Source organism: Dermochelys coriacea, chromosome 5, assembly GCF_009764565.3.
Source record: "Dermochelys coriacea isolate rDerCor1 chromosome 5, rDerCor1.pri.v4, whole genome shotgun sequence".
Classification (NCBI taxonomy): domain Eukaryota; kingdom Metazoa; phylum Chordata; order Testudines; family Dermochelyidae; genus Dermochelys; species Dermochelys coriacea.
In genome coordinates this window covers 24,181,241-24,194,296 of record NC_050072.1, presented here as the reverse complement: position 1 = coordinate 24,194,296, position 13,056 = coordinate 24,181,241, and the positions used below count along the sequence as shown (strand labels likewise).

General features: G+C 40.6%; 1 protein-coding gene across 3 annotated transcripts in view; it reads right to left on the bottom strand.

Moving 5' to 3' along the window:
• Positions 1–801: 801 nt before the first annotated feature.
• TARS1 (threonyl-tRNA synthetase 1) overlaps positions 802–13,056 on the bottom strand; it is a 28,009-nt gene continuing 15,754 nt past the window's right edge. For all 3 annotated transcript variants that reach the window (XM_043514700.1, XM_038403018.2, XM_038403017.2), the window contains exons 11-19: positions 10,948–11,114; positions 6,337–6,499; positions 6,116–6,253; positions 5,455–5,532; positions 3,267–3,367; positions 3,059–3,163; positions 2,859–2,931; positions 1,920–2,034; positions 802–1,164 (exon numbers count right to left, since the gene is read on the bottom strand). In XM_043514700.1, the coding sequence (XP_043370635.1) occupies positions 1,016–1,164; positions 1,920–2,034; positions 2,859–2,931; positions 3,059–3,163; positions 3,267–3,367; positions 5,455–5,532; positions 6,116–6,253; positions 6,337–6,499; positions 10,948–11,114 (1,089 nt within the window). In that variant the 3' untranslated portion in view covers positions 802–1,015. The remainder of the gene's footprint in view (positions 1,165–1,919; positions 2,035–2,858; positions 2,932–3,058; positions 3,164–3,266; positions 3,368–5,454; positions 5,533–6,115; positions 6,254–6,336; positions 6,500–10,947; positions 11,115–13,056) is intronic.

Sequence of the window (13,056 nt, the reverse complement as noted above, 5' to 3'; positions counted from 1 at the left end):
CCGCCAGTCTTTGTCATCCTCTCCCCCTCCACATTGAGGTCATCTACCCAGCTCCTCACAATCAGCCTTTTTCTGGTTTCAACTCCTGGCTTGCTCACCTCTTCCTCTTCTCCCAATTCCCTCCCTTTCACCCCCACTTCAACTTCCATGCTGACAACTCATCCAACCTCTTAGCTGCACATTTCCTCACCCCTACCTCATTATTCAACCTGCAGCCCTAGATCAACTCCCCTACTCCTCAAAAGGGCTGCTTACTTGACTTGGTCTTCATCACCCACTGCTCTCTCTACTGAACTTCCCCTCCAATAGCACTAGGGATGGGGCGATAGTTACTTAGTCGTACAGTGTCCATCAAGTATTGCATGCTTCTTGATTGTTCTGACCTCTCCTCCCTGCTCTTTCTATTAACAGGGTTGATGATTCTCTTTATGCTTCTCTCCCCTCTTCCTTTCTAGGCCCTTTAAAAATCTATCCACAACCTACCTCAATCTTTTGTTTTGCCTTTGCAGCCTCATGAATCACCTCTTTTAAAAGGGGGCTCATTTTTAGGTTCCAAGTCTTTAGGTTCAGTTGTATTGAGATGTAAAACGAACGCTACCAATGTGGTCACTCTGCTATACACTACAATCCATTACATGCCCAAGCTGAACCTGATGAAAGACATAGTTACCAAAATTTTATTTTTCTTAGTAGTCTACTTAGAACAATATTAAACTACTACTACAATATTTTAATCCTTCATGAACAATTCCATTTCCCCTCAGTCACCTGGCTTCATTTTTTGTGATCAGATACCAAGAAGCTTTGTTGCGTTATTTGTGTAAAATGGTCTTTCCATAGACACATGTAATGTCTGAATAATATAGAAAGGTGTTTCATATTTGATTTTTGTTGGCTCATTTGACCATCTATTTCAAACGCAACCTAGTGCACATAGGATGTTACAATATGATTTAACTGCTTTATAAAACCTATCATCCTTTTTATACTAAACCAGGTAGGGAAATAAAATCTGTTAGAATTCTTCTTCAGCATGTTTGCATTGACGGCGTTTCAACTGTAGCAGCCTCTCCACAGTATCAGCAATTGTTCGTTCACCGTGCACCTTGTTATCTCGAGTACGGATATTAACTGTTCCACTTGCCTTCTCCTTTTCACCAACAACTAAACAAAGCCAAAATCCACAGATTAATATAATTTGTGCTCAAGGCTTGATTAAAAAAATAAAATAAAAATTAAATAAGAATTAAGAACATACTAATGCTTGACAAGACAACTGAATCCTACATTGCATCCTCCTTTGCCCCATCCCTACATTTAAAGCTACCGTTAGTAATTCCAGCAGAGACACTGAATAATGAAAACCCCATGACTGATGGTGCTTCTGTTAACAATACTGTGTTATACTTCTAGGGTCAGATTCTCATCTTTGCTGCACAACATCAAGACTCAGTTCTTGGGCACATGTGCATAGACTCATTAATGCACCGAGATATCTTGGAATGCAGCCTGAAATCAGAGATTAGAATGTGGCATTCCTCCTCTAGCATACACTTGACATGAGATCAAGTTATTGCAAATCATTTAATGCAATCTTTGACTGAGCCAGTGTCTTGCCCCGTTGACAAAGGCACCAAAATACTTTTCCTGATGCAGTGTCAACGTATCGAGTCACTACACAGCAATCTCTTCAGCTAATAAAGCAGCAGAGATTGTCTTCACAGCATCTACTGCCCAATCACACACAGCTGGAAGGATGCTGACTATGAAAGAAACTTAAAAAGAAATTTACAGTATAAGTGCTGCCTCTGCCTTACTCATTCACTCAGTGGGAAAATTGGTTAGACCAAATTTCAGCTGCGTACAAGAAAAACAAGTCAGCCACTGTATTGCATGACCACCACACACTATTTCTTTACCTAGGATAAAATTATACTGTGCAAGCTGAGCATTTCTGATCTTCTTGTTCAGCGTACACCCAGGATCCACATCTACATCAGACATTAATCCAGCATCATGGAACTGCTGTCTGACCTAAGTAATAAAAGGACAAAATATTATTTGAACCCTTAACCATGAGAGAATACGTAAATTTTGAGTGACAGGGACCATTTGAGGTTTGACAGCCAAAAATTAAAATTAGATCTCTGTTTTGCTCTCATTCAGAGGCAGACACATTTTGACATTACCCTTTGGTAGTGGCAAAAAAAGTGCACAGGGCACTGAAATATGGAAGAATGGCTTGGACATGGCAGGAGAGCCTTGCACACACTAAATCACTAAGCAATCTAGTACCCAGATCCATTAGGATGGATTCTCTATGAGAATTTAGCAATGTTGAAGCCAGGAGAGCTATAGGTCTTTGTGATCAGAAGATCCTTTAAAGTTTAGGCCTGATGTGTTTGAAAGACATACATAGTGCTATTTGTGTGGATTGTATTTTAATACTGCAAACAAAGACCCCTGTCCTTTCCTCCCCCATCATCATTACTCAAAATGCATGTGGGCATTGAGGGTCTGCCCGAATGGAGTCAGTTGCAGGATCAGCATATAAATGCAAAGATACTTTCTCCATGGGGTTTCCCTCTAGCTGCAGAGCTGAGCAATTTTCTTTGCCTCCACAACCAGAAACATTCTCTCCAGCATCAACATTTGTTGTCTGGATTCTGGATATCCAAACTTCATGCTTCTGATGATTAAGGTCCATTTAGAATTCAGGCAGCTTAATTTATCAGCCAAATACAATACAACTTACTTACAATAGGAATTTATATAAATTCCTTAATTAAAAACAGAACTTAATGACAATTAAGCAACTCAACTAAATCACAAATTTATCTTGGGACAAATGAATTCACCTTTTGTGCATATTCGTCACATGTTGGTCCCACCGGCACCACCATCACTTGCTGAGGAGACAGCCAGAAAGGCCTTCATAAAAAAAACAATTATGTAGCATTTAGTGTTCTTTAACTCTTTTAGACATGATTTAACCCCTTTTGCACCATCCAGAGTGCTCACTCCCAAGTTGGACAATAAGTTTATTTTTCAACATTACCATTTGCCTGCATAGTTTTCGGTTAGGATAGCAATCATTCTTTCCACAGATCCTAAGATGGCCCGGTGAATAATAACTGGCCTTTTCTTGTCATCACCATCATGGCTGTAAATAAAAGAAATATTGCAAACTTATTTAATATGCCTATTAGTGACAGGAAAACTAGATTGCGTACCTATTATATACTAACATTTTTAGTTGTACTCACCTCACAAAGGTAAGGTTAAATCTGACTGGGAGCTGGAAATCTAGCTGGATTGTAGCACACTGGTGGTATCGGCCAATGGCATCTTTAATCTTAATATCAATCTAAGAAACAAATCAAACTTTTAGTAGGATCTATAAGATACAGCAATGCCCTCTTATAGCAAAGAGATTTTCAAACACTTCACACTGAGTGAAATCTATCCCAGCGCTACGGAACCATGTGAATATATCATCTATGCCTCTCTTCAGGCCACGGTAAGACATAAATGACTTTTAGGGCCTGGGTTGAGCTTTCTGACAGAAATGAATATAGCAGGAGGTTCACTAATTCAAATGAAATTTGCACATTGATTCAGTGCACTGCACCAATTTGGGGCTACTTCACTTTCCATGGGGTGCTCATTGAATCTATCCAATTGTACATGGGAATAACTTTAAAAAGTCAAACTGAACAATCATCAAAACCAAGACTTCTGCAACCTGTAGCTGAACAAATCTCAGGCCTATTTCACTTAAAATATTAGATAATCAAAGGTGTTAGCTTCATAGCCTACAATACATGCTAAAGGGCATACCTCCATAAGTGAGGCTAACAGTTGAGGAAAAGATCACTGAGTAATGAAGATCATACTCCTTTATTTTGGATTGCTCAGTTTCATCAAAGTAACTTGGCTCACAGATCTGAATACATGCATATTATGCTTTTCTTTTAAATCCAGGCTGCAATCCTGAAAACCCTTGGCTGAAAGTTAAGCATGTAAGCAAGTATTTGCAGGATCTGGGCCTTAATAATTTAGCAAATGGTCCCTATTATTCCAGCACTCTACCACTAAAGAGGGGAAGGGGAAGAAACCCTGTTTAGTTTATTTACATACAAAGCCAAAACTATTAAATCAGTTTAACTATTTTACTGAACAAACTCCTCAGTGACCTTCAGAATCAGCTGGTCAAAACAAAAAGTGATTTAATTTTTATTTTTGGGGGTGAGGCAAATAAACATGGTGCCATTTGTTGTTCAAGTATTTGGATAACAGTCGATTTTTCTGGATTTTTGAACACTAAGTTTATCAAGTTTTATAGTTATTCATCAAAATTCTTAACAGAAGTGTGCTGTTGCTAGTCTCATTAATTTAGTAATCCAATCATGAAGTTAAAAAAAAATCCCACTTAGTTTAAGGCTTAACTACATGCCGAGCTGCACCAATTTAACTGAAGGTGCAATTTTAAACTGCTTTAGTTAAACCAGTGCAAAAGGTTACATGGGTAATTATTTCAATTTAGCTTTAGTCTATTAGGAACAGGCTTAAGCTAACCTGAAATGTATTCACCCAGCTGTACGCACCAGTCTAAACTCATTTAATTATGTGGGTGCAAGCTTGTATATAGACAAGATCTAATGTTAACAATGAACATTTGTAACCACCAATAGTTTGCTAACAGTCCACAAGGTGAAATTTGTTCAAATCATTTAGTGAATGTTTACCACTAACATACATTTGTAGAAATCAAATCAGTTTGCTACTGATCTGTGAACAGAAAAGTAGGCTGTGTTTATTGAATAGCTTATTCAAAACAAGTAATTTGACAAGTTTTACTCAGATGCCTGTAAGGGGCTTATTTTTCCTTGAAAGAGGTGTCAATACGATTCTAACTCCACTTTTCCAGATAATTTCACATGAGTATTGCATTCAAAAACTATTCATACAAGAAGAATAGAAGCACACTATAGTAGTTACAAAATTGCAAATACCAGAAGTGATATTTTACTTCAGGTAAAATTGTTCATGGCTAGTGTATAATTAAAACTTTAATATGAGAAACCAAACTAAACTGCTGCTTAAAAAAACCAACACCCCCCGCCCCACCCCAAAAGTTACTGATCTCTAAACTTGAATATTCCCAATACACGTAAAACTGTCTCATACCAGGCCTGATAGTGCCACCTTCTGTTCATGCTTCCCAATGAGTTATCTACTTGCTCACTACAATGATAACATTAATCCTGATTGTTTTGTCTGTGTAAATTGGGTTGATTTGATGAAATAGAAAAACGTTAAGCACAAAACAAGTTCTTGGAAGTTGTAGCATCTAACATGAAAACAACTAAGAACTCTGCCTCACTGCTTTAGAGTTAGCCATCAAGCTACATACGAGAGGGAAAAAATTACATCCCAGGAAAGCATACTAACCTTAGGTCCATAGAAAGCACCATCCCCAGAGTTCAATTCCCACTTCTCACCAAATTCATTGAGGCTGTTTTCAAGTTGCTGGAAAAAGGATATGTGTTTTTAGTGTTTCACTTTGTATTTATTTCCATGTGCCATATTTTTTCTTCCACATAGTACAGTATCAGATCACACCCACCCACCCACCCAGAGATATATTGAATACTAGGTCATTCACTACCTAATTGTCAACAATGCCCAATTATAACTGGGGACCCAATCTTGCTTCCCTTACTTGTGGAGTTGAATTCAGCAGTATTACTGTCATGATTAAGGTGCAGCTCAGCTCTTGGATGGTGGCTCAAAATTCTAATCACACACATGTTTGAGAAAAACCTATCTTGCTTTCTTCTCCATTTTAAGTAGTTACATCTTCTGGCCCTTTCTTTAAAATGAATTCAAGTTCTTGTTATATCATCATCCACCATGATCTCTATACCTTGAGAGCTATTATTAGCCGGGGGCAGAAAGAATTTAAAATGGCTGTACGAGCTGAACTGCTGACCGTCACAGCTGTCACGAGACCATCTGGAGGCCCATGTTTTCCCCCTCAGACATTTCAGTTTCCCACTACTTGAAGACAGAGCTAAAACCTCTGCACCAGGCCCCTGACGTTACCTATTACCTTTTCAGCTTGATTCCACACTTCAATATCTCCAAGGAACTTTTCAGGACGAGTGGAGAGATCCAGTTTGAAGGAAAATCCAAACACACCATACACTGCTTGCAAGAAATCCAGACAGCTCTTTATCTCCCCTTCAATCTTTACATGAAGACAAATCACATTTAAGGTTTTGTGTTGTTTGCATTTTAACACATATCCTCTTATTCAACAATATGCTTTACCTGCTCCACGGCACAGAATATGTGAGCATCATCCTGCTGGAACCGCCGTACTCTAGTAAGTCCTGTAAGGGCTCCTGACAGTTCATTACGATGGAGAACTCCAAAATCTGCCATACGCAGCGGTAACTCACGCCACGATCTTGGTCGATGGTCGAACATAAGGCTGAAGGAAAAGGTTCATTATTTGAAATTTATTCAGGATTAAACTATTAAAGATCCTCAGGGTGCATTCTGATAAGCCAGATGCTAGCAATTTCAGTAATACTGACAAGCTATAACACAACACACAGCCAAACCCAGAGAAAACTTTCAGGGGAAAAAAATTCAGGGCTCTTAGGAAAAACCTTTATCATTCTTCCAAAGAGCCATACAACATCTAAGTCAAATATTAAAAGCTGGCTTCCTAAACTTCTGTGAAACACCTGTGAAATGGTGATATATATGCATTCCCCCCCGCCTTATCCTTCCTCAATCTCAGATGCATAATACATTCACCAGTTTCTGCCATTTATTTTGGTCTTGTGCTGGTCTGTTCAGACTTCTGAATATCACGTTGATGGATCTGGCTTTTCTCTATTCTGTATAACGTTTCTCTAGGTTGCCCTCTTTCCTCTCTCCAGATGGTATAAATATTGTCACTTTTCATGGAAGTAGTGTTGGTGGCATCCTTAAAGCGTCTCTTCAATATGTCCATCAATCATCATCCTATATTTGGTTCTTTAGATTGGTTTGCTCTACTCAGAACAGGGTTGGGCAAACTTTTTGGCCTGAGGGCCCATGTGGGTGGGGAAATTGTATGCAGGGCCATGAATGTAGGGCTGAGGCAGCGGGTTGGGATGGGGGAAGGAGTGTGGGAGGGGGTGCGATGTTCAGGAAGGGACTCGGGGCAAGGGATTGGGGTGCAGGAGGGGTGTGAGAGGGCTAGGGGGTTCAGGGCAGCGGGTTAGGGGTGCAGGAGGGGTTCAGGGTGCGGGCTCCAACCTGGCACCGCTTACCTTGAGCGGCTCTGGGATGGCAGCGGCACGCAGTGGGGCTAAGGCAGGCTCCCGGAAGTGGCTAGCATGTCCTGCAATGGCTTCTGGGGGTTGGGGTGGGCCAGGTGACTCCACTGCTCCCTGCCCTCACCTGTGGGTACCACCCCCAAAGCTCCCATTGGCCACGGTTTCCTGTTTCCGGCCGATGGGAGAAGCGAGGGACGGTGCCTGCAGGCGAGGGCAGTGCACAGAGCCCTCTGCCCTCCCTCCCCCAGGGGCTGCAGGGATGTGGTGCTGCCCGCTTCTGGGAGTGGCGCGGGGCCAGGGCAGGCAGGAAGACTGCCTTAGCCCCGCTGCGCCATGGGGCTGTCAATCCCGTGGTCGGGATTGAAAGCCCTCACAGGCTGGATCCGGCCTGCAGGCTGTAGTTTGCCCTTCCCTGACTTAGAATTTCTGATCTGGCAAGAAACTCTTTTCAATGGACTCTGAAGATCTTCCACAGGCATTTACTTTGGAATGAGTTGATCTTCTTATCAATCTCTGGTGTATATACCCATGCCTCTGCTCCATAAAGGAGGACAGACATGCTTTTGCGTCAGTGATAATTATACCACTTTTCAAATTTTTCCAAAGTTTATGGAGTTGTTGGCTGCTTTAGATATTCATTGCTTCACATCTTGCTTGGTATCACCATCATAAACACATCTCATTCCTTACATAATGACTACTTTCAGCATTTCTTCATTCACTCTAAACAGTTACTTTTGGAACAACGATAGCCACATACTTGTTTTGCTGTATCTGCCAAAAGCTATGACTTCTCTTCCATTAAGGCAATGTCACCAGCAAAAACAAGGCCACCCAATTGCGCTTTATCATCTGTCCATAAAATTCCTTGGTTGCCTTTTGCAGTTACTTTCCTCATGACATAGTCAGTGACCAGGACAAACAATAGTAGGAACATAATACACTCTTTGTCTTGATTGATGTCTATGATTCTATGATTCTTACTTCAGTTGTCACTGCAAACTATTGGCTGATATTATCACCATCTCTGATTGCACATTCAGCATTATCATATAAATCCTTGATTATTGTAATTATTTTTGCTGGTATTCCATAATATGCCATAATTCTCCAGAGACGGTCTCTGGGTACACTGTCAAAAGCCTTCTGGAAATTTATAAAATGTGTCACAAAAAGGTACTTGCCACACCACACTTTGTTCCATATGTCTGAAAAGAACAGTATGGTCTGAACATGATCTCAGCAGTCTAAAACCTGCTTGTTCCTCTCTAAATTGAAGGTTTATTCGTTTCTTTGTATGTTCCAGGATGATGTTGCACATGATTTTCCCAGGTACTGAGAGTCATGCGATTTCTCTCCAGTTATTGTATTTGGTAAGGTCACCCTTGTTCGGCAATATTACTATAAGGCCTCTCTTCCACTGGGTTGGGCTTTTTCTTCATTCCATATTCTACCCAAAAATAGAAGGAAAGTCTGGACAGTTATTTTGTCACTTCCTTTAGGCATCTCTCCGGTAATGTTATCCTTTCCAGCTGCTCTCTCATTTTTGAGTTTACTGATGGCTTTTTAACTTCTTCCACTGTAATGCTCCTAAATCAATATCAAGCTCTAGTGGTAGGTCTTCATCATGTATTTTTAGTAGTTCACTTAGGCTTAGTCAATTTAAAACAGCCTGAAAATGTTCTACCCATCTTTTCCTTTCCTCTTTTTCTGTAATAAAAATCTTTCCATTTGCACCTTTAATATGCCCTCCAGGACTGCTAAAGTTTCCTGTTCGCTGTTTGATTATCTTATACAAGGTTCTAAGGTCACCTCTTTGGCTACCATATTCAGTCTCTTCTCATTAACATACACCCTTTTATATCTTCTAGCACTCCTTTTTACCTGTCTAGAGCTCTGTATGCTTCTTGCCATTTGCTTGTCTCTTCACAACTTAGATCTTCACACGAGCTTCTGGCTTTACACTTATTCTCTTTTCCACTGCTGCCCAAGTAGCATTGCTTTTAGATTTCATTCTTATTAGAACTCTTTGCACTTTGTAGAAACCACTCTGAAGTTTTCCCTCAGAGTATCAATGTCTTGATCTTCTTCATTTAACGCCATTAGAACACTGAACCTGTTATTCAGTTCAAACTGAAAAGCACTTTTTGTGCTTGGGACTTTAATTGTGTGCTGTTGATATGCGGTCTTCTTTTAACCTTCATCCTCCTCTTTAACTTGATCTTCAATGTAGCGATACAAAAGTTATGGTCACTGCCCACATCTGTTCCCCTGTACATATCTCTTCCAGCAAGCCGCAAAACATTCCTGAAATGCAGAAGTGATCTGTTGTTGTTTTTTTAATACCACCTGGGGAGTTCCATGTCACTTTACGAGAACATTTTGTTCTACGTATCACTAGGTTGTTCACGCTGAAAATTTCTACCAATTGTTCACTGTTCTGGTTCATGTTCAAACCCCTGCTGCCCATAATTTTATCCAATCCATCATTACTACTTCTAACCTTTGTGTTAAAAATCACCCATAGTCACTATGTCATGTTATGTTGTTGGACCTTGGTTAACACATTCTTTAACAAATCATAAAAAGCATCTTTTTCCTCATCTGGCATTTCATCAATTGGCTCATAACATTGTATGACAACAAATTTAGAAAGCGAACCGGGATAATTCTTTCATTGATTGATTCCCACTCAGTCAGTGCCTACTCTATTTCTTTGACGTTATGATTGCTATGTGAGCTTCATGTCTACCATCTACATTCCTGCAGTAGATGATGGCCATATTTGTTTCTCTAAAAGTGTAGTTTGTTCAAACCTGTCCCTCTACACTCACTGATTCCAAGGACATCAAGATGGTATCTATCCATTTTCTTAATTACTTGAGCAGCTTTAGTAGCTTCTTACACTGTTCTCATATTCCAAAATCCAATTTTCATCATTGATCTGGTCTTCAACACAGGACTTCTCAGGACACGGGCTTCCTTACGGTACTAACCAATGCCAGTCATATTCTTACCATAAAGTTCACCCACTGCATACACTACAAACTGGCACTGCACCTATGCACAAATACCTATATCAGGCATACAATGTTTTGGGGATCAAAGAAGGCAGCCAGTTTTGAAAATCTTGCCCTTGAAATTATTGGTTAATAGCATTCATAACTGTATCTCACTGAACTTAGGCACTACAGACTATATGGTCCTTAATTATCAGATTATATCACGCTTGATAGTGTTTCAAATGTGGGTGCCTAAGCAACAGGTCTGTATGTCAGAGTGCAGACTACTCAAAACTAACACTAAAGCAGAAATGTGTACATCTTGGCATCAACTAAAATCAACCAGAGAAAACATGAGAAAGAGAAAGCTACAGAGCTGAACTGAAGATATCAATTAAGAATGTGTGTCTGCACTGGAGACTTGTGAACAGCTAGAAATTCATAGATGATCTTGCATCAAATTAAGCAATAGTATTAAAATAAATTATTAAAAAAATACCAGAGTGCACCTGGTTGGATTTTTTTTCAGAAATTGGGTAGAAAATATGAAAGCTAGAGCTAGTCCAAAAAATTGGCAATATTTGATTAAACAGGTGCTATATAAATACCAGTGTCCTGGGCAGTTCATGGGCTTCAGAGCAAAGATTTCCTTCTCCACCTCAAATGAAAACATGTTTTCACTGTAATGCTGCCAGTGCCCTGATGTAATCCAGAGTTTGCTGTTGTAGATGTTTGGAGTGACAACTTCCTGGAATCCTCGTTTCCGATATTCGCTCTGAAAGAATAGACCCAAGAAATAAAGAATTAATAAAGCAGACTAGAATAGCTATGCTCAACCTGTGGCTTAAAGCCAAATTTGTCTCTTTAAGACAGTGTTTGCAGTGTATGACTAATTAAAAACAAACAAAGTTTCTCCCCTGAAACATGCAAGACAATAATTAGTTAAACAGGCAGGGGCTGCCAAGATTACTTCTCATTCTTTGCAGCAGCCAGAGAGGGTGAAGGGGTGGGGAATAAGAGAAGAAACATTTCTCCATCCCAGCAACCACAGAAGCAATTGAGAATCAGTCTCCATTTCTTAGAGTCACAAAATAATTGGATGTGCCTCGTGATATTACATTGCAATGTTTGCACAGTAGTGTAGCACTAATACAAAACATGGTACGGTGACAATGCAAATATCACAGCAGAATGGCATGTTAGATTAGAGGTTCCTTAGTCCTGTCCAAGTAGGATGCTCATGTCCTTCTAATATCTAGCATATGCACAATTGTCTCCCAGTTGTCAATGTGGTTTTGGGAAAAAACAGGGAGATGGACCTGTTGATTCACATGGAAAGTGCAGAAAAAGTAGGGAGAAACTTGGGATATGGCCTTAGAGAGTTTTTTGTTTTGTTTTTTTTGTTTTGTGTTTTTTTTAAAAAAAGACAAAGGCCATGAATGATGGGTGTTCCATCAGGGCCGCTATTTCTCCTATGTGCCTAGCTGAGGTGATGGAAATTAGAAATGCTGTCGTCATGGACAGGTGTAAGAGAGAACAAGTTGCCCTGGACTCAGAGGGAGGTCTAGTCCAAGCCCTGAGAACTAGTTTAAAGTCCCAGGCTGGAGCGGGTGGTGTCACATGGGGGAAGAGAGTCCCAATGCCCTTAAAGAATCTTCGCCTTAGTTGTTGAGCAAACTCCCAGTGGGAAGCCATTTTCGCCATGAGATGTACCTTAAGGGAGCTGAGTGAGAGTTTAAAATGTAGTGCAAAATCAAAGGGAGGAAAGTCGAGGTTGGGTCTGTCCGTCTGGAATGTTACAAACTTGGGAGTCGTTTCCATTTTGTAGATAGGTATGTGGAGTGATCAACTTGTGGCTGTGTTGCAACATGTGTTTCAGCTTGTCAGAGCATTCTGCTTCTATGCCTTGGAACAAAGAAAGATCCAAGCCTGGAGGCGGAGGACCCATGGGTTGGGGTGAAGGGTCAGCCCATTGTTTTGAGAGAGCGGGTGAGGAATGGGCTGATGTCAGAACAGGAGGGCATATTGCCATCTGCGTCAGGTAAGGGAGCCAGACTTGTCATAGTCAAGAGGGGCAATCACAATAACTCTCGCTTTGTTTTGTTGAATTTTCAACAGAACCTTGGATAGGGTAGGAAACTGGGAAAAGACATACAAGTGGGCCTTGTCTGCTGGGAAGATGAGGGCAACTGCCAGTGAATGTTTCCCCAAGCCGACCCTAGAGCAGTAACAAGAACCTTTCTTGTTCCAATAAGTAGCGAAGAGATCCATAGGCCGGGATCCCCAAAGAGTGGCTATATCTTGAAGCACCTCTGAATTCAGTATACACTCATTGTTGTGAGAAAATTCCAACTGAGACTGTTGGTTATCCCATTCTGTGTACCTTGTAGACAGACAGCTGAGATGAGCATATGGGGATGGGTGCATCAATTCCAAAGTTTGAATGCTGTCTTGCAGAGGGAGGGAGATCTGGCAGCTCCTGGGCAGTTTATACAAAACATAAAGGTCACGTTAAATCCCTCATAACCTTTGTGTGTTGTTTTTGATGAAAGGCAGAGTTTGTGCACAGGCACTGCTGACAGCCCTTAGCCCCAAAAGAGTGATATGGAAGGTCATTTCTGTGGAAAGCCATTTGTCCTGAACCTTGTTGTTGTGTAGGTGAGCTCCCCACCATATTTGGGAGACATGTCCCAGGGTGGTGAACGTGGGTAGTGAGA